This window comes from Hyperolius riggenbachi, chromosome 6, assembly GCF_040937935.1.
Source record: "Hyperolius riggenbachi isolate aHypRig1 chromosome 6, aHypRig1.pri, whole genome shotgun sequence".
Taxonomy (NCBI): domain Eukaryota; kingdom Metazoa; phylum Chordata; class Amphibia; order Anura; family Hyperoliidae; genus Hyperolius; species Hyperolius riggenbachi.
The window spans coordinates 98,648,232-98,674,504 of NC_090651.1; the positions used below are offsets into that span (position 1 = coordinate 98,648,232).

Sequence of the window (26,273 nt, forward strand, 5' to 3'; positions counted from 1 at the left end):
TAAATATATAATATATATATATATATATATATATATATATATATATATACAGGATATTCTCAAAAAATTAGCATATTGTGATAAAGTTCATTATTTTCTGTAATGTACTGATAAACATTAGACTTTCATATATTTTAGATTCAAATACACACAACTGAAGTAGTTCAAGCCTTTTATTGTTTTAATATCAATGATTTTGGCATACAGCTCATGAAAACCCAAATTTCCTATCTCAAAAAATTAGCATATTTCATCCGACCAATAAAAGAAAAGTGTTTTTAAAACAAAAAAGTCAACCTTCAAATAATTATGTTCAGTTATGCACTCAATACTTGGTCAGGAATCCTTTTGCAGAAATGACTGCTTCAATGCGGCGTGGCATGGAGGCAATCAGCCTGTGGCACTGCTCAGGTGTTATGGAGGCCCAGGATGCTTCGATAGCGGCCTTAAGCTCATCCAGAGTGTTGGGTCTTGCGTCTCTCAACTTTCTCTTCACAATATCCCACAGATTCTCTATGGGGTTCAGAGAGTTGGCAGGCCAATTGAGCACAGTAATACTATGGTCAGTAAACCATTTACCAGTGGTTTTGGCACTGTGAGCAGGTGCCAGGTCGTGCTGAAAAATGAAATCTTCATCTCCATAAAGCTTTTCAGCAGATGGAAGCATGAACCCACTTTTGAACCAGAAACAGCGGCAGAAGTGCCTGACCTGGGCTACAGAGAAGCAGCACTGGACTGTTGCTCAGTGGTCCAAAGTACTTTTTTCGGATAAAAGCAACTTTTACATGTCATTCGGAAATCAAGGTGCCAGAGTCTGGAGGAAGACTGGGGAGAGGGAAATGCCAAAATGCCTGAAGTCCAGTGTCAAGTACCCACAGTCAGTGATAGTCTGGGGTGCCATGTCAGCTGCTGGTGTTGGTCCACGGTGTTTTATCAAGGGTAGGGTCAATGCAGCTAGCTATCAGGAGATTTTGGAGCACTTCATGCTTCCATCTGCTGAAAAGCTTTATGGAGATGAAGATTTCATTTTTCAGCACGACCTGGCATCTGCTCACAGTGCCAAAACCACTGGTAAATGGTTTACTGACCATGGTATTACTGTGCTCCATTGGCCTGCCAACTCTCCTTACCTGAACCCCATAGAGAATCTGTGGGATATTGTGAAGAGAAAGTTGAGAGACGCAAGACCCAACACTCTGCATGAGCTCAAGGCCGCTATTGAAGCATCCTGGGCCTCCATAACACCTGAGCAGTGCCACAGGCTGATTGCCTCCATGCCACGCCGCATTGAAGCAGTCATTTCTGCAAAAGTATTCCCGACCAAGTATTGAGTGCATAACTGAACATAATTATTTGAAGGTTGACTTTTTTTGTTTTAAAAACACTTTTCTTTTATTGGTCGGATGAAATATGCTAATTTTTTGAGATAGGAAATTTGGGTTTTCATGAGCTGTATGCCAAAATCATCAATATTAAAACAATAAAAGGCTTGAACTACTTCAGTTGTGTGTATTTGAATCTAAAATATATGAAAGTCTAATGTTTATCAGTACATTACAGAAAATAATGAACTTTATCACAATATGCTAACTTTTTGAGAAGATCCTGTATATATATACTGTATATATACATTGTAACCATGTCATGGTTTTACTTATGTAGCCCGCATATTTGGCAAAACAAAGGTCATCCTTTCAGACAATTTAAGCTGCATCTGTAAACCAGTATCCAGAATCCAGAAATATTTACATGTATTTTACATTTGCTTGATGTGGTGACACTTGTTTAATGGGTGTAACAGTGAGAATAGTTTTGATGTTGTTCTGATGAAATAGAGCATAGCACTTTAACTGATCCAATAGCCATGCTAAACGGTAGTACTGTATGTCATATTGGATTGACTGTCTGCTACCATTTTATGCTTGCCTATTGCTTGGAAAGCTAATTGGAAGGGAGTTTTTGGCAATTAAATCTGGTTAAAACTTGATGAAATGTAACATTTTGCAAGTTCATAATAGTTTACTAGAAAGAAGTGCAGTGTTATGAGTCTCATACATCCTAGCGTAAAGACAAAGCTACTAAAGTCATTTCTACACATCTTACTTCTTTAGTAGTCCATCGAAACTGGAAGCTTTCTGAAAGTCAAAGTTTTCTCTGGAGTCTTTTATTGCTAGGATGTAACATGTTTTTCCATTCATTTTATAGTAGTAAACATTACCAAATCATTTATGTATTGTATTGATAATGAGCAAAGACATACCAAGTTTTGTAATTGCTAAGGGACCATTAATGTCAAATAGGCCATACAGTATCTATGATGTCTCATAGCTATTTGTACAACAGCTTTAGTACTATTATGGCAGAATTTGTGGGACCTTTTTAACTGTGTATTTTCTACTGAAACATTAAAATCAAGTCTTAACCTTTGAACCATAAAGCTTAAACTAATTCTACTTAGCGGAACGTAGAAGGTGACACTGTTGACCTGTACTACTCTGTTGTTCTGATCCTTTGCCTCCAACACCGTCTAAATAAACCATTTTGACTCTATTTTAACTCCCCTGGCTACATGCTTGTTTCAGACTCTAAATCCACTGGTAGTATGCTTGTTCAGGGTGTGGCTTAGACCATCCAACTACTAGCTACATGCTTGTTCCAAGTCTGACTCCGACTCTACCTTTCCTGGCTGTATACTTGTTTCAAGTCAGACACAGACTCTCAGACTCTCCCTTCCATGGCTGTATGCTTGTTTCAAGTCTGACTCAGACTCTACCTCCCCTAGCTGTATGCTTGTTCCACTCAGATTCTACCTTTCCGGGCTGTATGCTTGTTCCACTCAGATTCTAACTTTCCGGGCTATATGCTTGTTCCACTCAGATTCTACCTTTCCGAGCTGTATGCTTGTTCCACTCAGATTCCACCTTTCCTAGCTGTATGCTTGTTCCACTCAGATTCTAACTTTCCGGGCTGTATGCTTGTTCCACTCAGATTCTACCTTTCCGGGCTGTATGCTTGTTCCACTCAGATTCCACCTTTCCAGGCTGTATGCTTGTTCCACTCAGATTCTACCTTTCCGGGCTGTATGCTTGTTCCACTCAGATTCTACCTTTCTGGGCTGCATGCTTGTTCCACTCAGATTCTACCTTTCCGGGCTGTTTGCTTGTTCCACTCAGATTCTACCTTTCTGGGCTGTATGCTTGTTCCACTCAGATTCCACCTTAACGGGCTGTATGCTTGTTCCACTCAGATTCCACCTTAACAGGCTGTAGGCTTGTCCCACTCAGATTCCACCTTTCTGGGCTGTATGCTTGTTCCACTCAGATTCTACCTTTCTGGGCTGTATTATTGTTGCAAGTCTGACTCCTGAATCCTGCATCAAGATATCTCAGTAATTAAGATTTGTGCTTTGAAATGTCCCTTTGTTGGAATTTAGTATTAGTCACAGTAGTTACAAGTAAATTGTTAGCTATCAGTACACAGCTGTTTAGCTGCATCCATCCTTTAAGACACACTTGAACAACCCATAAGGTCCTGCTGGGCCTGCGAATATGTTACTGTTCAGATCTGGCTGGAATGTGCTGAGTTGCACATATAAACAGAACTGTTTGTTGACATTTTCTCACCACACACAAAACGACAAAAAGCATAAACAGTCTGCAGACAGAATGCACACATGGAGGCCACATCTTCTATAAAAGACCCCCAGGGGTTATGATTATACATGAAGGGGCCTGTATGGATGAATGAAAACCCAACACACAGACAGACCAGACTGTTACTGCTTCGCTGCAGGTGACTCAATCACAGCTCTAGCACTTGATGCTGACACACGTAATGGTATGCTGACATTTCAGAACTGGAAGTATTGGACATTTGGCAGCCATTTGAGGATTGTTTCATTTGTGTTCCTTTTCTCCTCTCACAACTTGACATGTTTATATGTAACCAAGTAAACTGTGACTTAGCTGTACTCAGCAAACACTGAAACTGTGCCTGGGGTAGGGGGATTTGGAAGGGTAGAGAGGAGCCCATGTTTTAGGGGGTAGTCTTTTGTATAAGTTGAAGTGAAGCATGATCTTTCAGTATGAAGTATGGCTATAGGTACACCACAGAGGTAGATAATCAGCATTGCTGAGACACTAATTACCTCACCTGTTCATGTTTGTGGTTTTCTGCAAAACATGCCCTGTTGGTGGGCCTTGAGGACAGGGTTGGGGAACTCTGCTTTAAATAACATAATTAGGTGGCCTGCATGTCCAAGTAAAAAAGATGTCCCATAATAGAGCCCCAGTAACAAAGAGTGCTCTTCACCCAGCATCATATATTGGGGTCGATTCAATAAAGCATGATAACTGCTATCACAGCAGTTATCACGCGGTTTGCGCGCGCAAAAGGTTACTCCGCGTGATAAGCGGAGGTTTGTGCGTGATCACGTGTGCGCTTCACATGAAACGCGCACATGATCGCGCTCAAACCTCTGCTTATCATGCAGAGTGACCTTTTACGTGCGCAAAGGTTTGTGCGCGGCAGATCGCGTGATAATTGCTGTGATAGCAGTTATCACGCTTTAGTGAATCGACCCCCATTAACCAAACCTCATCCAACGCCTCAATTCCGCATCTGAAGTATACTCCTTGGATACTGTGACGGTCTCCACTGTATTGAGGTTTCCACTGATCTGAGTTCAGTGTGTGAGTGGCGAGAGGCAACGGTGGCCACTGGTCATGCTTAATAAGCATGGTAGTCTGCTGCTGTTAGTACCAGTAATATTGCTGTGCACTGCTCGCATATACATATGATAAATTAATTTTGAATTGATGATTGTTTATTCATTTTAAATGTGGAACACTTAATATTTCTAGTTGAGCATGCCGCAGGTGCTCTTTAATACTTAACTTGTTAGGCTTACTTGAAAATGGCTTACTTACTGGCTTACTTTTTCCAGCAGAGGGCACTGCAAGACCAATTCTGAATTCTTATAGGCCATGGTGAGAGAAACTAAGCTACATTCCAGCTAGTTTTGAACATTGAATTTACCTCAGTGAGGTGTAATTCCAAACATTTGTACATTTGTATGGCGCTTTTATCCTGTCGGACTCAAGAGCTGCAGCTACTGGGCTCAAGAGGCCACTCCGCAGTGTTAGGGAGTCTTGAACTCCTTTCTGAATAGGTACTGACACTAGCTAGGAAACCCAGGTCTCCCATGTCAAAGGCAGAGCCCTTAACCAGTACACTATCCAGCCACTTATCATAATACTATACTATTTTGTATTCTAACATTGATATGACTAGTTAGAGTCTGGTTCCAGGAAAAAAAAAATTAATTCTGAATAGCTTTAAAAGGTAATCATTTAAAAAAAATAATTCTATTAATCAGTATCTGGTTCCGTATTGTAGACCCTGAGAGGTGGGACCTGGCTTTCATAAGAAAACTAGTTATCTTAGGGACAGGAAATAATAGACAGCAGTGAATACTAGTCAAGAATTATAAATCTTCTCCAATTCATGGGTATACATATTTTTCTACTTTGATGTCTCTGGCTGTCTTGGAGACATTTCTCCACTTCCTCTCTGCACAGGAAGGGAAAGCAATTCTCAGTGATAGGAACACAGGTCACATGACTGCATTAACCGTTTGGGGACCGGCTGCCTAACCCGCTTAACCACTTCAGCCTTCAGTCGTGTTTTACTTTATGCATCCGAGCAATTTTCACCTCCCATTCATTCGCCTATAACTTTATCACTACTTATCACAATGAACTGATCTATATCTTGTTTTTTCTGCCACTAAAGGCCCATACACACGTCGGATTTTTCTGAACGACAGGTCGTTTGAACGTCCCGTCGTTCAGTCATTCGCACGTCAAATCCGACGTGTGTACAGACTATCGTTCGGGTGATAAGACTGGTGACCAGCGATCCGCCGGGCAGATCGCTGGAAACTAGTCTTATCAGGCGAACGATAGTCTGTACACACGTCGGATTCCGCGTGCGAACGACTGAACGACGGGACGTTCAAACGACCCGTCGTTCAGAAAAATCCGACGTGTGTATGGGCCTTAAGTAGGCTTTCTTTGGGTGGTACATTTTGCTAAGAGCTACTTTACTGTAAATGCATTTTAACAGGAAGAATAAGAAAAAACTGAAAAAATCATTATTTCTCAGTTTTCGGCCATTATAGTTTTAAAATAATGCATGCCTCCATAATTAAAACCCACGTATTGTATTTGCCTAATAGTCCCGGGTATTACACCATTTAAATTATGTCCCCATCACAATGTATGGCGACAATATTTTATTTGGAAATAAAAGTGCATTTTTTTCCGTTTTGCATCCATCACTATTTACAAGCTTATGATGAAAAAAAAAAATAGAAATATTTTATCTTTACATGGATATTTAAAAAGTTTAGACCCTTAGGTAAATATTTATATTTAATTTTTAATGGCATTTTGGGGGTCAGGCAACCGGATCCCCAGTGTTGCTTGCTGGACTGTGCCCCCCCCCCCCTGTAGCCAGCAGCCTTTACTCATCTTCAAGGCTCCAGCGATGAGCCTCTGTGGACCCCTCCTCTCCAGCCGGCATCCCCGCTTGTACTGCCGCTCAGTTCTGGGTCGCGGTCTGATGACATCATCAAGCCGGGACCCGGCACTAACGTCAGAGCGAGAGTGGATGCCGGCCAGAGCGGAGGGGAGCGCTGAACGCCGGGGGAACGGCAGGAAGATGAGTGGATCCACTTCTTTCCCCCTACTGCCGCAGCTCTTAATGGTGATCACTATGATCCGCCAGCGATCATAGTGATCATGTGATCAGTAGCCATACGCGATGGCTTCTGAGCACTCAGGGGAGATGTCAGCTGTCATATGACAGCTTAATCTCCCCTCTCCGGTGCACACGATCGCTTAGGGAGCGGAAACGGCGGGTGGTGTAAATCCTACGCCGCATCAGCCTAGAGTAGCCACAAGGATTTACTTACGTCGATCTGGAAAAGGTTAAAATCTGAAGAGGTGCAAATCCCTTACCACACTATCCATTACTATGATAATAATTTTCCCATGAAATTAGGCATTAGGACATTATTTGCAGTTGCATGTAGCTGGGTCAGCAATGAGTGGGCCCTCCTAGCACCACCTCCTTTGCAGCCCCCGAGCCAACTCCCAGGACCCATCTCACCACGGTCCCAGCCACACAAAATCATTAGGTGTCCATCATATGTCTCCAAAAGCATTGTTGGGAACCCCATTATTCCCCTCCTTGCCCTTTCAAATGCAGAGTTTACACACAGCGGGATCTTACCTAATTCCAGGCTGCGCACAGGAAGCAGCACCATGCGCTACACACCAGACTCCTACAGGCATGTATAGGGTCACCATAGCTGAAAGGGAGGGGGACACACCTTAGGGGGGCCCTATAGGCTCTGTGGCCACTGCTCCCTTTGCCTCTATGGAAGAGCCGGCCCTACTAAAAAGCAACACTCTTAGTACATCACATTGGGAAAAGCCATGCAAACCGTTCTTTTATATACTTATAGTGAAACAACCCATCATTAAAGGACCAATAGATATGCTTGAGAAGAGGAATGATGGGGTCAAGTTTAGCTTAAAGGGAACCTGAAGCGAGTAAAATTATTTAAAATAAAAACATTAAGTAGCTGCAAATTAATTTTACATACTAACCTCACCGTCAGTTACTCTCAGAATCTCACCGTTTTCTTCTTACAGTGATCCCTTCCAGTTCTGACAATATTTTGTCAGAACTGAAATACACCAGTTGCTGTCAGCTATATATAAGTAGCTGTCAGTTACAACTGAATGTGCAAGGTAATGTCCATGTTTCCCTATGGCTCAAGTGGGAGATATTACAGTTTAACAGTGTGCTGACCAGGAAGCTGTTAGGAGGTAATGGCCATTTTCAAAATGGAGGACGGATAATTCCATTGATCACAGTGGAAAAATGTGATGCAGGAGAGTAGAAAGAGATTGAGGAGTAGACTACACAGGAGGTACATGACCTGTGTATGGTTATTTTGACTTTTTATTTTCAGTTCAGGTTCTCTTTAAACAGGAAATATTAATTTGTAAATTATTTTAGCCAAGCTTTTTAAGGGTTTTTCATCTTCCTCTTGTATCAACTAGGATATGTGAAGACACAATATGGGTGAAAGAGGCGCCCTGGTGTGTATAAAATTCTTTAAAAACAAATACAAACAAAAGAAAGGGAGGTAGCTTACCTCAAATAACAAAATCTTTGTAACAACAAAAGATTTTTCTCCTTAAGCACAGGCAACGCGTTTCACGGGTCTAAGCCCGCTTCCTCAGGCCAAATAACAGTGCCAAATGGAAAAACCTCTTTAGCATATGGAGCCTCTAGATGAGGTTGAGGTTTTTCCATTTGGCACTGTTATTGGCCTGAGGAAGCTGGCTTAGACCCGTGAAACGCGTTGCCTGTGCTTAGTAATACAAATCTTCTGTTGTTACAAAGTTTTTGTTATTTGAGGTAAGCTACCTCCCTTTCTTTTGTTTTTATTTGTTTTGAAAGAATTTTATACACACCAGGGCGCCTCTTTCACCCATATTGTGCTTATATACCCCCCAACATATCCTGTTGGATGGGTTCAGACAGACTGCACGCGGTTCACACCACAGGGGACAACTGTCGAGTTTCCTAAGAGAGCGACCGCCACCAGGTCCGGCTGGACCACCCCGAGTGGAGTCGGGTTTATGGTCTCCACCTGCTTCTTGTGGTCGGTTACCCCTCTGCAACCCGCCTTTGTGAGTAGTTTTCATTATACCACTTATAGACCTTATACTAAACGTATTACGCTATTGGACTCCCGTCCTTTTTGTGCTTCCTGTGTCTTTTCTCCAGGTTGTCAAGACACCCCTACCATACCAAGGATATGTGAAGGTTCTTTTCTTTTTTTTTCCTCTGGTTGACCTTGATGGAGGGATGAGGGATGTATTTTTCTCAGCCAAAATATGTAACTATGAAATGATAAGCTATTATATGTTGCTGCCTTTAGACTGGTTCCATTCATCTCTGAATTAGACCTTTGGAGTAACTGTTATGACTCATACACACCCAATTACTGTCTCCTGTAGGGATCGAGACTCGATCCTTTGTGTGACAGCCATGGCCGTCCGCAGAAAATTTTCCAGGGGGAGGGCAAAAAGGGGGGAGGAATAAGCGGGGGGTGGTGTTGTGTGGTGCGCGTAGCAATGGGTGTGGTCATGAACCAGAATGTGGGTGTGGTCGTGGGTGGAGGCAAGTTTACATGAACTTAGCAATGGTGGGACATTAGATTAGGACAGTAGTGGCGAACCTTTTGGAGGTCGAGTGCCCAAACTGCAAAGTCACTTTACTATCACAAAGTGCCAACAGCAATTTAAACTAAATACAAACGTTTTAACTCATACATGAACTTTATGGAAAATACAAGTTGAAAATAAACTGTGAAGATAAACAATTTCATCCATCCGACTCCTGAAAAATGTATTCATTTTTTTTAGAACCTCCCCGTTTCATTTTCTGTTTTAAAAAGCTGAAAAAGTAGGCTTAATGCTATTGGGCCTGATTCACAAAGCGGTGCTAACAGTTAGCACGCTGGTGAAAAGCCCTATATCACGCCTAAACTCAGTTTAGGCATGATAAGTTTAGGTGTGATAAGTTTAGGTGTGATAAGTTTAGGTGTGATAAGTTTAGGTATGATAAGTTTAGGTGTGATAAGTTTAGGCATGATAAGTTTAAGCACCAACTGCGTTAGCACCGCAGTGCACAGCTGATCAAAAGTTTTGCGCTAGCAAAGTCTGGTGCACATCGTATAGAGTTTAATGGCGCTGCTTTGCGTGCGGGACTTTGCACGCTATCTACACTTATCTAAACTTAGCATGCCTAAACTTATCACACCTAAACTTATCATGCCTAAACTTATCACGCCTAAACTGGCTTTTCACCAGCGTGGTGCAATGGTTATCACGCCTAAAGTCTAACTGGGTTAGCACCGCTTTGTGAATCGAGCCCATTGTCTCATATGATCATGATTCAGCTTTTTCCATAGTCTCGCAGTTAGCAATCATGTGACCCCCAACGAGACAAATTCAGCAATCATGAGGCCCCCCCAACAAGACAAATTCAGCAATCATGAGGCCCCCAACAAGACAAATTCAGCAATCATGAGCCCCCCAACAAGACAAATTCAGCGATCTTGAGGCCCCCAACAAATCATGAGGCCCCCAACAAGACAAATTCAGTAACCATGAGGCCCCCAACAAGACAAATTCAGCAGTCATGAGGCACATAAATAGACAGCATTTCACATAAATAGGCAGAATGCCCCCTTAACATGGTAGACATCTCTCACCTAGCAGCAGTTCCCCAAAATACACTCAATCTGACAGCAGTGGTTCCCCAAAAATAAGTAGCCCCAGGTCTATAGGTGTCCCCAGAACAGGTAGCCAGGGGTAGAGATGTCCCCAGAACAGGTAGCCAGGGGTATATGTGCTTAGTATATGTAGGCAGGGGTATATGTGCCCAGTATATGTAGGCAGGGGTATATGTGCCCAGTATATGTAGTCGGGGGTATATGTGCCCAGTATATGTAGTCAGGGGTATATGTGCCCAGTATATGTAGCCAGGGGTATATGTCCCCAGTATATGTAGCCAGGGGTATATGTCCCCAGTATCTGTAGACAGAGGTATAGATGACTCCAGTATATGTAGTCAGGGGTATATGTGCCCAGTATATGTAGCCAGGGGTATACCGTATATACTCGCAAGCAAGCCGAATTTTTGACCCCCCAAAAGTGGGCCAAAAGTTGGGGGGTCGGCTTGCTTGCGAGTCTCGTTAGTCGTAGGCCACCCTTCCCCCCCCTGCCCCGCGTCTGCCGCTGCTATTAGCTTACTGTGCGGCTTCCTCTATTCCCCTCTTCGTTTCCCGGGCATGTAAATAGTTCACAGCAGCTCGCTCCACGGCGGCTGCTGTGTGATGACAGGAAGCTGGAGGCAGAGCGGTTTCCATAGTAACGGCGATACACATAGAGGAAGCCGCACAGTAAGCTAATAGCAGCGGCGGCCGCGGGGGGGGGGGGGGGGTCACTATACTAGTTATACTTGGGCACTTAACTAGCTATACCTTGCACTATACTAGCTATACTTGGGCACTAAACTAGCTATACCGAGCACTATACTAGCTATACTTGGGCACTAAACTAGCTATACCGAGCACTATACTAGCTATACTTGGGCACTAAACTAGCTATACCGAGTACTATACTAGCTATACTGAGCACTAAACTAGCTATACCTGGCACTATACTACCTATACTGAGCACTATACTACCTATACTGAGCACTATACTGAGCACTATACTAGCTATACTGGGCACTATACTAGGTATACTGAGCACTATACTACCTATACTGAGCACTATACTAGCTATACTGAGCACTATACTACCTATACTGAGGACTATACTAGCTATACTGAGCACTATACTAGCTATACTGGGCACTATACTAGCTATGCTGAGCACTATACTAGCTATACTGAGCACTATACTAGCTATACTTGGGCACTATACTAGCTATACCGAGCACTATACTACCTATACTGAGCACTATACTAGCTATACTGGGCACTATACTAGCTAAACTGGGCAATATACCAGCTATACTTGGGCACTATACTAGCTATACTGGGCACTATACTAGCTATAGTTGGGCACTATACTAGCTATACCGAGCACTATACTAGCTATACTGGGGCACTATACTAGCTATACCGAGCACTATACTACCTATACTGTGCACTATACTAGCTATACTGGGCACTTTACTAGCTGTACTGGGCACTATACTGGGCACTATACTAGCTATACTGGGCACTATACTAGCTATACTAGGCACTTCACTAGCTATACTGGGCACTACCTACCCATACTGGGCAATATACTAACTATACTGGGACACACTGGGGGGATCACACGGCCAGCATTTCCTACCCCCGGCTTATATGAGGGTCAATCATTTTTTCCTGTTTTTTTCAGGAAAAAGTTGGGGGGTCGGCTTATATGCGGGTCGGCTTGCTTGCGAGTATATACGGTATGTGCCCAGTATATGTAGTCAAGGGTATATGTGCCCAGTATATGTAGTCAAGGGTATATGTGCCAAGTATATGTAGTCAGGGGGATATGTGCCCAGTATATGTAGGCAGGTGTATATGTCCCCAGTATATGTAGGCAGGTGTATATGTCCCAGTATATATAGCCAGGGTTATATGTCCCCAGTATATGTAGCCAGGGGGTATATGTCCCCAGTATATGTAGCCAGGGGGTATATGTCCCCAGTATATGTAGCCAGGGGTATATGTCCCAGTATATGTAGCCAGGGGTATATGTCCCAGTATATGTAGGCAGGGGTATATGTCCCAGTATATGTAGGCAGGTGTATATGTCCCCAGTATATGTAGGCAGGTGTATATGTCCCAGTATATGTAGGCAGGTGTATATGTCCCAGTATATGTAGGCAGGTGTATATGTCCCCAGTATATATAGGAAGGTGTATATGTCCCAGTATATGTAGGCAGGTGTATATGTCCCAGTATATGTAGGCAGGTGTATATGTCCCAGTATATGTAGGCAGGGGTATATGTGCCCAGTATATGTAGCCAGGGGTATATGTGCCCAGTATATGTAGGCAGGTGTATATGTCCCCAGAATAGGTAGCCAGGTGTGCCCCAGCAGGAGGGGAGCAGCGCAGAGAAGAGGGAGAGCTATGTGCGGATAGCGGGGAAGGGCGGACGTTTCCCCCCCCCCTTCCCTCACCTTAGGGGGCTCTCCCTCCCTCGCTCGTTCTCCCCTCCGGAATCCGGAACGAAGTGTGCAGCGGCTGGGCAGCGGGCAGAACTTACCTCGTCTCGTCGCAGGCGCCGGATGGATTTGCCGCTAGCCTGGTCTGGTCCAGACCAGAGTGCGGCACCAGAACTTCTGGCGCAGGAGCGAGACGAGGTAAGTTCTGTCCGCTGCCCAGCCGCTGCACACTTCGTTCCGGACTCCGGAGGGGAGAGCGAGCGAGGGAGGGAGAGCCCCCTAAGGTGAGGGAAGGGGGGGGGGGAGACGTCTGCCCTTCTCCACTGTGCCCATAGCTCTCCCTCTTCTCTGCGCTGCTCCCCTCCTGCTGGCCGCACAGGCACGCGGCCAGGGGGGGCAGCGGGCGGCCAGGGTCGGGCAGATGCCCGATTTTGCCATATGCACGGACGCCCATGGTGACAGCTCAGGGCCAGAGTTCTATACAGAAGCGGCATTAGCCTAGTCAGGGGCGTAGCATTAGGTATAGCCACCATAGCGTTGCTATGGGGCCCCGCAGTATCCCTACGCCACAGGGGCCAGTGTTGATTCAGGGTACTTTTTTTTTTTAATATATATTGATGCCGCCCGTCCCCCTCCCCCCCGCCGGGCCCCCCCATAATTTTAAAACAGCGGCGCATCGCTCTCCCGGGCCCCCCTCTTCTGATAAGGTGGCTGGTGAGGAGGGGGACCACGTAGCGGCGCATTGATCCTCCCTGGCGGCCGGGCCCGACACTTACTGTATAGTTCCGGCCAGCCAGGGAGGGAGAAGGAGGAGGAGACAGCAGAAGAGTGACTCTCTCGAGTCTCTCAGACAGACGTGCGAGCAGGAGGGAGAGCGGACCAGCTGCTGCTGCAAGGAGTAGAGTGGGAGAACACCGAGCCGACCCGACCCCACGCAAGCTGGCAAGGCAGCTGCAGCCTGTAAGTTTGCCTCGGCTCAGTGCCTGGTGCTGCTGCTGCCTGCAGTGGATGGAGGTGGGTGTTAATGGGGGCGGCCCGGGGGACTTGGTGGCTGCTGCCACCCATACCTGGCCAGCGGCCATGATGCAACCTGGTGCTGGCTGCTTGGGGGGGGGGGGGGGGGGATAGGGCAGGGGGTGACTGCTCCCCACATAACGATTGTTTTCTGGTGACTGCTCCCCACATAACGATTGTTTTCTGGTGACTGCCCCCACATAGCGATTGTTTTCTGGTGACTGCTCCCCACATAGCGATTGTTTCCTGGTGACTGCTCCCCACATAGCAATTGTTTTCTGGTGACTGCTCCCCACATAGCGACTGTTTCCTAGTGACTGCTCCCCACATAGCGACTGTTTCCTGGTGACTGCTCCCCACATAGCGATTGTTTCCTGGTGACTGCTCCCCACATAGCAATTGTTTTCTGGTGACTGCTCCCCACATAGCGACTGTTTCCTGGTGACTGCTCCCCACATAGCGACTGTTTCCTGGTGACTGTTCCCCACATAGCGACTGTTTCCTGGTGACTGCTCCCCACATAGCGATTGTTTTCTGGTGACTGCTCCCCACATAGCGATTGTTTCCTGGTGACTGCTCCCCACATAGCAATTGTTTTCTGGTGACTGCTCCCCACATAGCGACTGTTTCCTAGTGACTGCTCCCCACATAGCGACTGTTTCCTGGTGACTGCTCCCCACATAGCGATTGTTTCCTGGTGACTGCTCCCCACATAGCAATTGTTTTCTGGTGACTGCTCCCCACATAGCGACTGTTTCCTGGTGACTGCTCCCCACATAGCGACTGTTTCCTGGTGACTGTTCCCCACATAGCGACTGTTTCCTGGTGACTGCTCCCCACATAGCGATTGTTTTCTGGTGACTGCTCCCCACATAGCGATTGTTTTCTGGTGACTTCCCCCACATAGCGATTGTTTTCTGGTGACTGCTCCCCACATAGCGATTGTTTTCTGGTAACTGCTCCCCACATAGCGATTGTTTTCTGGTGACTGCTCCCCACATAGCGATTGTTTTCTGGTGACTGATCCCCACATAGCGATTGTTTCCTGGTGACTGCTCCCCACATAGCGATTGTTTTCTGGTGACTGCTCCCCACATAGCGACTGTTTCCTGGTGACTGCTCCCCACATAGCGACTGTTTCCTGGTGACTGCTCCCCACATAGCGATTGTTTTCTGGTGACTGCTCCCCACATAGCGATTGTTTTCTAGTGACTTCCCCCACATAGCGATTGTTTTCTGGTGACTGCTCCCCACATAGCGATTGTTTTCTGGTGACTGCTCCCCACATAGCGACTGTTTCCTGGTGACTGCTCCCCACATAGCGATTGTTTTCTGGTGACTGCTCCCCACATAGCGACTGTTTCCTGGTGACTGCTCCCCACATAGCGATTGTTTTCTGGTGACTGCTCCCCACATAGCGACTGTTTTCTGGTGACTGCTCCCCACATAGCGACTGTTTTCTGGTGACTGCTCCCCACATAATGATGTTTTTCTGGTGAATGCTCTCAGTGTGGGAGGTCCGAGAGGTGCGTTGGGTTGGAAGGTAGTTGGGGGGGGGGGGGTGCGGCGGCTGTGGGGAGGGGGCCCCATACAAAAAAATTGCTATGGGGCCCAGTCATTTCTAGCTACGCCCCTGAGCCTAGTGACTCATTCTGTTGCTATGGAAGCGGGCAGAAAGATGGTGCTGTGACACATGACAGAGCGGGTTCAAAAAGGAGAACATTAGCCTCAGCTATCTCAGATGAGATGATTCAAAAGGCCAGATCTCTTGTCAACCCATTGGGGCAGTATTACATGCTAGATGGTGGGTTGGGTCAGTGTTTAGGCTGTGATGGGTGAGGTTAGTGTTAAGGTTCTGAAGAGCCTATTGAATTCAATAGGCTGCGATTCTGCCTTTAAAATTGCGTGCAGAAAACGGCCATGATTCTTGACTAGTGGAAATGTGCCTTTAGATGTGCGGCAGCGTAAATTTAGAAAAAAAATTCACATATGAATTCTGTCAAGTGTGAAGTGGTCCTTACAAAGCCTTGAGGTTACTAAGAGCTCACTTGCTACATTTGTATGTTACATTGTTATTATTATTATTATTATTATATATACAGTATCATATTGAACTACAGTTTTGTTCTGATCTGTAACAAATAGTGAATCCATACGATAAACATCCTTTATGTTCATTATTCACAACCAAAACTGAGTATAATAAAAGCTGCAAGATCTTGGCACAATAGGCGTTTATCCTTCCCCACGTGGCACTCTGCTCGGAGTGTCTCCTCAGGATCTGCTGCCCCCTGGGAGGAGTAGAGAAATGAACATCAGTCCTGATTACAGCCATTATCTCTTTACTTTCTGATGTCAGTTCAGCATCCTACTTCCTGGCCACAGAACCTGGTCATCATCTCAGAGAGTGATGCAACTGCTCAGAACTAGCGTGCTGCTTACGAGTCAGCCAATGACTTCACACAACTATTAGCTTGTGCTGACGTTCACTTTAAATGCATTAATATGGCTGAGATTCACTTTAAATATATTATTATGACGTAGCGGCTACTGATCTGCTGCAGTATAAAAAAATGACATATACAAGTGTATTTAACTCCTTGCATACCAGCAGTCTCTGGCCCCTTAAAGGGAACCTAAACTAAACTGAGAGGGATATGGATTTTTCCTTTTAAACAATACCAGTTGCCTGGGAGCCCTGCTGATCTCTTTAGGTGCAGTAGTGGCTGAATCACACACCTGAAACAAGCATGCAGCTAATCCAGTCTGACTTCAGTCTGAGCAAATGATCTGCATGCTTGTTGAAGGGTTGTGGCTGAAAGTATTAGAGACACAGGATCAGCAGGAGAGTCAGGCAACTGGCATTATTTTAAAAGGAAAAATCCACATCCTTCTCAGTTTAGGTTCCCTTTGAAGAGTAACTGTTAGGCATAAAATACACAATATGTTTTCTATTGCAGGCTGATATATTAGTAGAAAGGATGCTAACCAGGCAATTCAAAAGTTTAAAATCATTCTTACCTTTTTTTCATGCAGATTTTCTCTCCCCATGCCCCCAGGCTCTAACATGGTACGCAGACGCAAAAGAGAAGTGTCAGGCATGCTGAATCAGCCTGAATGGCTGATGTCTCTGTCACACACTTCTCTCCTCTTTGAATCTTGGCCTTGGTTTCCCCTTCTCTCTGGTGGTCGCAAGGCTTCTAAGGCACGGGGGGGGGGGGGGGGGGGGGATTGGCAGAGGCTATCTCCTGTCACTGTCCTCTGTCCCCTCCTCCAGTGGCATGTCAGCGCCCCCCCCCCCCCCCCTCTGCACTTCTGCCGCCGACGCATTCTCCCTCTTCCCCACGCTGAACATTGGGGAAGGATAAAGGTGGTGCACACGGACTCACCTAATAATGGTTCCAGGCGCTGCAGTATCTGCTGCAGCGCTTGGATCCATTAGTAGGTGAGTCTGTGCTTGCTGCATGTATTCCTCCCCGCTGGGCACAGAATCAGAGCGGGGAGGAGGGAGGATGTTTGGGAGGATCTAGCCCAGGCATGGGCAAACTTGGCCCTCCAGCTGTTAAGGAACTACAAGTCCCACAATGCATTGCAGGAGTCTTACAGCCACAGTCATGGCTCATAAAGGCAAATGCATTGTGGGACTTGTAGTTCCTTAACAGCTGGAGGGCCAAGTTTGCCCATGCCTGATCTAGCCGGAGGACACAAGATGTCCCCTGCCAGCAACAGGGTCTTCTAATATACAATGTACAAATCACAGAAATCAAAACGTGGACACTACAATACATCTGTTATGTAAGTAGAGCAAGTATTTATCTTACTTACTTTATTTGGGGGGGGCAATAGTTTCTCTTTAAGGACCAGGGACTGCTGGTACCACAAAACGGCGCTTACCGAATCGCCACACATACCCGCCGCTCTTGCCAGTCACGCCACTCTCCCATTGCTGTAGGCCCCTCTCTCTGCCATCTCTATAACGGCAGAGCTCTGTGCACCGGTCAGGAGCCGCTTTCATTAGCTCCTGACCCTGTCTACCAATGCAAGCCAATGGGATTGGCTCACAGTGATCACATGTTCAGGAGCCAATGAAATCGAGAGCGAGTGAACTGCGGTGGAAAGAGAGTGACGCGATTGATGGTAGCGGTGGCTGGGAAGTTGAAATCTACAACCTGTCAGAGCCGTGTAGCCACCTGCAGGACGTACATTTCAACCAACGTGGTTGGGAAGCAGTTAAAGAGACTGTCAGAAGCAGAAGTGCTGATGATTAATTAAAATAAATGTAGATTTAGCAATATGTTTGATCAGAGCTGTTTTCTGCACTGCTGACATAAAGATCTCGTTATGAATGCAGATCCATTAGGGACCGTCTTCCAATCAGCGCTGGGAACGCAGTGCCATGTCTAATCCATGCCTGGCATATTCCCTCCCCTAGGATCCTCTGTGTATTGTCAGCTTGTAACTAGTCTTTTGAATTGTTGCCAGGCTTTGCCTTCTCATTTTAACCTATCATTGAAGAGGAAAAAAAATCTAATTATCTGAATTTTCCCACACTTTCCAAGTCTCTTGATAGAGTCTATGAGCTTTAGGTGTTATGTTCACAGCTGGGCTTTAAAAAGCAGATGCATCTATGTGCATAACTCTGCTTGTGTACATGAATGCTAACGATCTTCACAGCAAATAACGCTTTATATTGCAACAGCTTCAAGGAATAGGGGGAATGTTTACTGAAAATAGGTGAGGTTTGGACCAAACGCGATACGGCTAATAGAGAAAGAACACATTTTTTGGTAATATTAAAGAACTACTATTGTGAAAAAATTTAAAATGTAACCACTTCAGCCCACAGCTTCTTTTCACCTTAAAGGGAACCTGAAGCGAGGAAAATTATTTAAAATAAACACATAAAGAGTACGATATCTGTAAATTTACCAATATTCTGCTATTGGCTTTCCTGGGCGCCCGCATTTCCAGACACCCTTCTATTACGTACACGATATCGAGGCTGCCATATTTATTTTCTTTTAAACAATACCAGCTGCCAGGCAGTGCTCTTTGGCTGCAATAGTACCTGAATCACACACCTGAAACAAGCATCCAGCTAATCCAGTCAGACTTCAGTCAGAAGCACCTGATCTGCTGCATGCCTATTCAGGGTCTGTGGCTAAAAATTAGAGCATTGTTTAAAAGGAAATTAATATGTCAGTCTTCATATCCCTCTCACCTCAGGTTTCCTTTGAGTGGTTTTGATGGAAAACTGTAAGGATTACTATTAAACAGATTCCCATTTTTTAACCACCACATGTGCGCCCACATGCCTATATAAACAGATACATACAGTATATCACTCAGATGCTTCTGTGTGTAACGCAGGTCTCATCTCCCCCAGCCTGCTTGCTAACATGTCCCTCTGGAGAACAGTAATGCTTCTCTTTAGACTGCAATTATAACTGTTTGGACAGGCTGCAAAACCACATTCATTAGCAAGCGGCACTGCACATAAATTCTCATATTGTGGCCTCTGATGACAGCAAGCACTCCCCAGACCAGTATAAATATGCAGGCTTCATTCCTTGTATACAGAGAGCCAATAAATGCATGTAGAAATAAATATCATCTGACAAATCCTCAGATGAGAATATTCACAAAGATGTTTGGGCAGGAGAAAATACATCTCCGCACACATGAGAAGACTTGCTAAAATATATGAGCAAGAGAAAACAGCTTTTTCGGCATAGGCATTTAAAGTATACTTGACCTGAGGTAAAGCTACCTGAGGTAAGCACAGAGATATATAGCCATACTGGATCCGCATACTTCGGTGTCTTGGAGGGAGCAATGCAGTAAGCCCGCCTCTTCCTGTCTGAAAATTTGAGTTTAGCCACAGGTCAAATTTTTGAAGTAGTAATTATAGGAAAAGGGCTAAGCGAGGAGAGGAACGGTGAATTCACAGAGATATGTGAATCCAGCATAGCATACTTTAGGTAGCTGTGTCTCATTGTCTCGCTTGAGAATAGAAGGAAACCAGAGCACCTGGCAGAAACACCACAAACAAACAAGGAAACTTACAAACTCCAACCCCAAACCTTAGCGGTGCAAAGTGTTAACCTCTTGCACAGAAATGGATTAAGATGTAATGGGGCCCTAGGGAAGATGGTAGATTTGGGTCCCACTTGTGGTCCTTTTGGTTAGTTGAAGTGAAGAGAGGCCAGAGAAGGTGGCAGGTGGACCTCTTGACACCCACTGGGCCCCAAGCACCTGCCTAGGTTGCCTGGTGGATGATCCTGTTCTGCGATCTTGCACACTGCTCTGCCCTCCTGGCCATTTTTTGGGAAAATCCATCCCTCTACATCTTGCTTTCTCAACCATGGTTCCTTGGATCCCTAAGGTAGCTTGAGGACTCTGCAGGGGTTCCTTGGCATTTTCCCCCATTGTGGGGGAAGTATCATAGAGTACATTAAAATAGGGGCTACTGTAAAAAGAAGCACTAAATTGGGGGTCAGAATAATAATGAGCGCTAGAATAAGGAGACAGTATAATGTGGGGCATTGTAATAGGGGGTAGTGAAATAAACAGCCTCACCAACTTTTAAAGTCCATGCCTCCTGCAAAATAAATGCAGGGGTTCCTTGAGATCCAAAAAATATTTGCAAGGTTCCTTTAGTTTAAAAAGGATGTGAAAGGCTACTCTACATAGTCACATTTTTTCCCTTTCTGGACTGGACATGGGAACATACCTGGGCCACCAGGCAGACATACAATCCAACCATAAAAGGCCATGTTGCGTGAGAGTAGGCACCTGAAGAAGAGCGCACAGGTCCAAAGGGTTGTGCTGGCTGGGCTGTATTTGATGCCTGGATAAAACTGTGAAATACATTTTGGAGTATCTGCACTGAAGCTGACATCTGATAATTGTTTATGTACAAGCACACTGTGTGATGGTCATCTATAAACGAGGTTTTCTACTTACCTAGGTCTTCTTCTAGCCCCCTGTAGTCTGTCAGCTCCCACAACGTCCTCCTTGTACAATCTGATGTGTAGGCTGCAGGCCAAAAGAAGGTCCATGACCCAGGGGCTACTGGGCATGCGCTGTTCAATGACGCGAACCTCTTTGACCGTGCTTCCATGGCCAGAACTGTTCTGCACCTGCATAGTTAACTAAGGCTTGTAACTGCGCAGGTGCAGAATGCTCCTGGCTATGAAAGAGCGATCGAGGAGGTGGGGTCCGCGCATGGGATTGAGGGCTACTTTACTGGGGCTGATGGCGGCAAAACAAAGGGGACTGAATGGATGCTAAGGGTGCTGATGGACTAAAGGGGGCTGGGAGAAGCCCCAGGTAAGTATAAATTCTCTTCTTCCACTCCTGACAGGTACACTTTTAAGGGCAGTGGATAACCATGGAAGACAAACACGTAGGGCTTGATTCACAAAGCGGCGCTAAGTCTTAGCACCGCTGTGAATAGCTACTTTGTGCCCCATAAGTAGCTTTGCGGGCACTAATAGCTCGCAAAGCTACATCGCGCACAGGACCCCACACAGTGCGCGCAGTGCGGCAGCCTATGGTTAGTGCGCGATGCGACGATAACGTCGCACCCGCTACCCTTTAAACGTTGTGTGGGGTCCTATGGGTGCAAACCACCTAACGCTGTGGTTTGCACCCACTATCTATTAGGGCTCACTAACCGGCTTAGCGCCGGCTAGTGAATCAAGCCGTAGTGTTTTTAAACTCAAGTCACCAATTCCAAATTCTATATTCTTCTCAGTGTAGATTACTGATACTTCGGTAAACTGGCAATGGTGGGCATTTCTAAAATGGTGGTCATGTGATTGTGGTCATGTGCATACACATGCTGAGATAAGTTAATGAATCCAGAAGGCTTTTATATTTACCTCATTCTCTCAGTGGGGAAAAAGAGATGAAAAATGACCCATACATTACAAATAAAGAAGCTGGACCACTGATATCCAGCAGTGGCTGGTTAGTGTACTAGTTAAAGAGACACTGAAGCGAGAAAAAAAAATTATGATATAATGAATTGTATGTGTAGTATACTGTAATTACTAGAACATTAGTAGCAAAGAAAATATTCTCATATTTTTATTCTCAGATATAAAGTTTTGTTTTTGTAACATTGCATCATTCTCTAAAATTTGAAGTTTACACACTACTCAGCATTCTAAATGATTTTACAGAGCAGGATAGTGAACTTTTGAACTGTTCTCTGCAGTAGAAAAAACAATACAGTGCCAGACACTTGCGATAATAAGCTTCAGAAGACAGCTCTCTCTTCGACTTTGAAAGTCGTGGAGCTCAATGGCTCTTTTGCATAAATAACGACTGGAGTTTCTTAACTCTTCCTGTACTGGAAACAATATTAGACTTTCTGTATGTCTCTGCTCCTAATGTTTTATTTCTTAGCTGTACTACACATACAAATCATTAAGTCATATTTTTTTTCGCTTCACTGTGTCTTTAAGAGCTCTGCCGCTGACACAGGAGACCTAGGTTCAAATCTCAGCTCCTCCTGTTCAGTAAGCCAGCACCTGTTCAGCAGAAGACCTTGGGCAAGACTTCCTAACACTGCTACTGCCTATAGAGCGCCCTACGGGCTGCAGCTCTGTCGCTTTGAGTCCGCCAGGAGAAAAGAACCATATCAATGTTATTTGTCTGGTCTGCTTGTTTTAACATGTAATCTTGTCATCTATTGTTCTAGATGAGGCTTGTGAAGACAAAGCCACTGCAAACTGTTCCCTGGTGCTGAAGGTGAAGCTCTGCTCACATTGGTATTACCGGAAGGCGTGTTGCCGAGCCTGCGGAGGACGCGCCTCCTGACTCCTCCCACCCCGTCACCCCCGTGTTTGTGAATTGTGTACATTTCAGATTGTGCCCGGGGCTCCTTCTGTGAATAACCCTGCAGACATTCTATTGGTAGTAACAAGGTGTGCCTGGCAGCAGTTATTTTTACCTCTTCAATGTAATTTAATCCTATGCTGCCTGATGGTCAATCTACTGTTCGGTGTATGTGGATATTTCCTGAGAACACACCTGTGTAAGATTAAAACATCTTCTAAATGCTTTTTACATCTAAAGTGGCAACACAACGCAACCCAAAAGGAATTTTATCAGAACAGCAGATCTGTCTGTGACATTAAAAAGAGATTTATACTATACAATTTATACTATATATGGGGTCCACATATCTCTAATGATCAGGCACATGTATTCAGATGTTAAAAATCTACATCCTTTAAAAGTGAAACTAAACTCAGAACTTCCACTCTGCTCTAAAAGATTAGCCACAGCATGATACTCTTTATGGGGAAAAAATATCTTCATTACAGTTTATGGAAATCTTATAAAAACCTGAAGTTTTAACTTGGTTTCACTTTCCGGGGGCACTGAAAGAGTTAAGCCTCAGTGTTTACTGTGTGCGGAGAGCTGCCTTAGCAGTTTATTCACAGCTGCTGATAGGAACTAATTAGACACTTTGATCTGGCTAAACAAACACAAAACATAGAGCTGTGAATGTCTTCAGCAACTACTGTATATGTGCAATAAAGACTTTTCATTGTATGCTGTGCAAGAGTTTGGGTCCGCTGTAATTTGGACCTATACTGATAGCTTATAAAATCTGGCATTGTTGAATTTTCTTTCTGGAAATCTGCCGTGCTGTTTTTCAGGCTTGGGTAGTTTCCGATTAACAGCAGGAACAAACGTGCATTTAGTTTGTGAAGTTAAGTCAAATCTCCTGATCTGCATTCTTGTTCTGATCACTGATGTACAGAAAAGATGAAATGCAGAGGTTCAGCACAATAGTCAAGCAATGAATAATGTCAGGAATCTCTAAAGGTGGCAATTTGTGTAACAATCCATTTGAGTCAGAAAACCATTGGCTAAAGTGATCATTCAAGTTGATGTTTTGACCAAAAGTAGCGTTGACAAGGGCATGTGACCTGATCAATCGTTTGCATATATGGTGAAATTTTCAAAGGTTTGAAACGTTAAATGATTGTTTTAAGCATGGACCTCAAGTATATAGTATAAGTTGTGTACCTTAATTAAAGTAAGCCTGTTACTTTCCCACTCTTAGTAAAGTACAACCCGGTTTCAGAAAAAATGGGATGTTGTGTATAATGTTTACAAAAACAGAATTCAATGATTTTGCAAATAATTTGGGTCAAAGAAACAGATACTTACCAAAAAAGAAGGAAGCCTTTGGATTCTGAACAGGCTTCCTACGCTGTCCTTTAGACCACCACGGCTGCCCAGGACTCTCCTGACGGTTCATGAGCTGCTCCAGTCTACTGCGCAGGCATAGCCATACACATGCATGTATAGTATGGCTACGCCCGTGTATTAAGAGGAGCCTGGTCGCGATCAGCAATCCAACAACCTCTTGGCAGATTTCTTTTGAAGGTCAGAGAGCGTCAACATAGTGGGAAGCCTTTGCAGGATCCAGAGGCCTTCTTTGTCCTTGGTAAGTATGTATTGTTTTTTTTTTACAAGAGATTCACCTCTAAAACTGTTCAACAATACATTTGATTTTGAAAAAAAAGGTTATTGTTTTATAATAAAATATACCAGTATGCTTGTTTTGAATTTAATGGCAACAGTATGTTTTAAGCAAGTTGGGTCAGGGCTAGAAAAGACTGGTGATTTCTGAAACAAATCAACTGGTTAATATTTCAATTTCATAACTAACTACATTAATTGGTGTCAGCTTAATAACAAGGAATTAAAAAAAAGTATTGCAGAAAGGCTGAGCCTTCTGAGTTTAAGATAAGATGGAGTACACCACTCTGTGAAACCCTGTGCAGAGAAATAGTGCATCGATTTAAAATGTCATTTATCAAACCATATATGAACATGATGCACAAACACTGCCGCCTTCTCTGCACCTGAACTCTTTTAAAATGGAAATCATGGACACTTTGTCGCATTATCTTTCGTTTCTTCAAAGAGTGTGGCAGATTATTTTTTTCACAGATATGACCTCAACAGATTTTGTAATTGGGTATAGATTAAATTATTTAATGCTGTTAATCGATTGAATACAAACTTTTCTTTAGATCTAAATAATCGAATCAAAAATACGATATTTTGCTAAAATTTGCACCAGTAATAAACACCTTTAAATTTTACACAACTTCTCGACTTTTCTGTAAACAATTGTAAGATGAGGCTAGTAATTCTACAGTTGAAAATATGTGACCCCCAAAGCAGGAGGATTTGGCACACACTAACCATAAGATTAAGCCAGACTTGCTGCACTTCCTGCTGCTTCTGATTGGATCATTTTTAAGCTACACATAATTTGCATGCAAACCAAAATTATTTGCAGCTCACTGACAATCTCTGCTAATCTGTACTACTTTAACAAGTGTTGGGGATGTTAAAAATGTACTTCAACTTTACAGAGTGACTTCACACAAGCAATAAGTCTTCAGAGTTTCTTTATATGATCGAAGGTGCTAGAGAATGAATGTATTATTTTTTTTATAAATATACATAGAAAAATGTGGGCATTATGTAATAGATCAGACAGATATTTTCCTGTACTAAACATCACTGTGGTAATCCAGATCTCAGCTGCCCAAGTAAATCTGATTCTCACATGATATCAAACACAGCAACATCCATGTAGTTACATTGCTGTTATTTATGGCATTGTGCTAGTGGTCGTTTCATCTCTCCAATGCCTCACATAGATCTCCTGAGATACTTTACTGCAAGGGGAAAGGTAAAGTGAAATTGCTGCAACATACTGTATTTCTGAATAAGACCGTGAAGTAGTCAGTGGTTATGAACACCAGCGGCAGATTTAGAGGCATGTTCAGGAATCATGAATGTGTAGCTACATAGACATCATCATGCCCAGGCATTGCATCTATCAGGTCCCAGTTTGCAGATTGCATTGCCACAGCTATTAACATTTTGGCAGAACCCTCATATGAAAGCTCCACCTACTTTTTGCTGTAAAAAAAAAGGTGAGCTCACCCAAAAAATTATATTTCAATTTAGAGTTGATGTTAGTTACTAAATTCAGAAAAAACTATCTCATGAATTCTCACCTAACTTATTAACCTTCTTGGCGGTATGGACGAGCTCAGCTCGTCCATAACCGCCGCAGGGCACCGCTCAGGCCCTGGTGGGCCGATTTTCGTAATTTATTTTTTAAAATACGCAGCTAGCACTTTGCTAGCTGCGTGTTGGGGACGATCGCCGCCGATGCGCCGCTACCCGCCGTGTAACAGGGCCCCTTCCCGAGACCCTGTGCGCAGCCTGGCCAATCAGTGCCAGGCAGCGCTGATGGGTGGATCGGGACTCCCTGTGACGTCATTCTGCGACGGGGGAAGCCCTAAAGGAAATCCCGTTCATAACGGGATTTCCGGTTGGGCTTGATCGTTGGCGGCGATCGGAGGGGTGGGAGGGATGCCGCAGGGAGGGGAGAATCGT

The 26,273-nt window shown here is 44.4% G+C and overlaps 1 protein-coding gene across 1 annotated transcript in view; it reads left to right on the forward strand.

Moving 5' to 3' along the window:
* The window catches only part of ADAMTSL2 (ADAMTS like 2), a 105,767-nt gene extending 79,494 nt beyond the window's left edge, over positions 1 to 26,273 (forward strand). Inside the window, exon 18 of the mRNA XM_068242081.1 lies at positions 22,531 to 26,273. Coding sequence (XP_068098182.1) covers positions 22,531 to 22,649 — 119 coding nt within the window. The 3' untranslated portion in view covers positions 22,650 to 26,273. The remainder of the gene's footprint in view (positions 1 to 22,530) is intronic.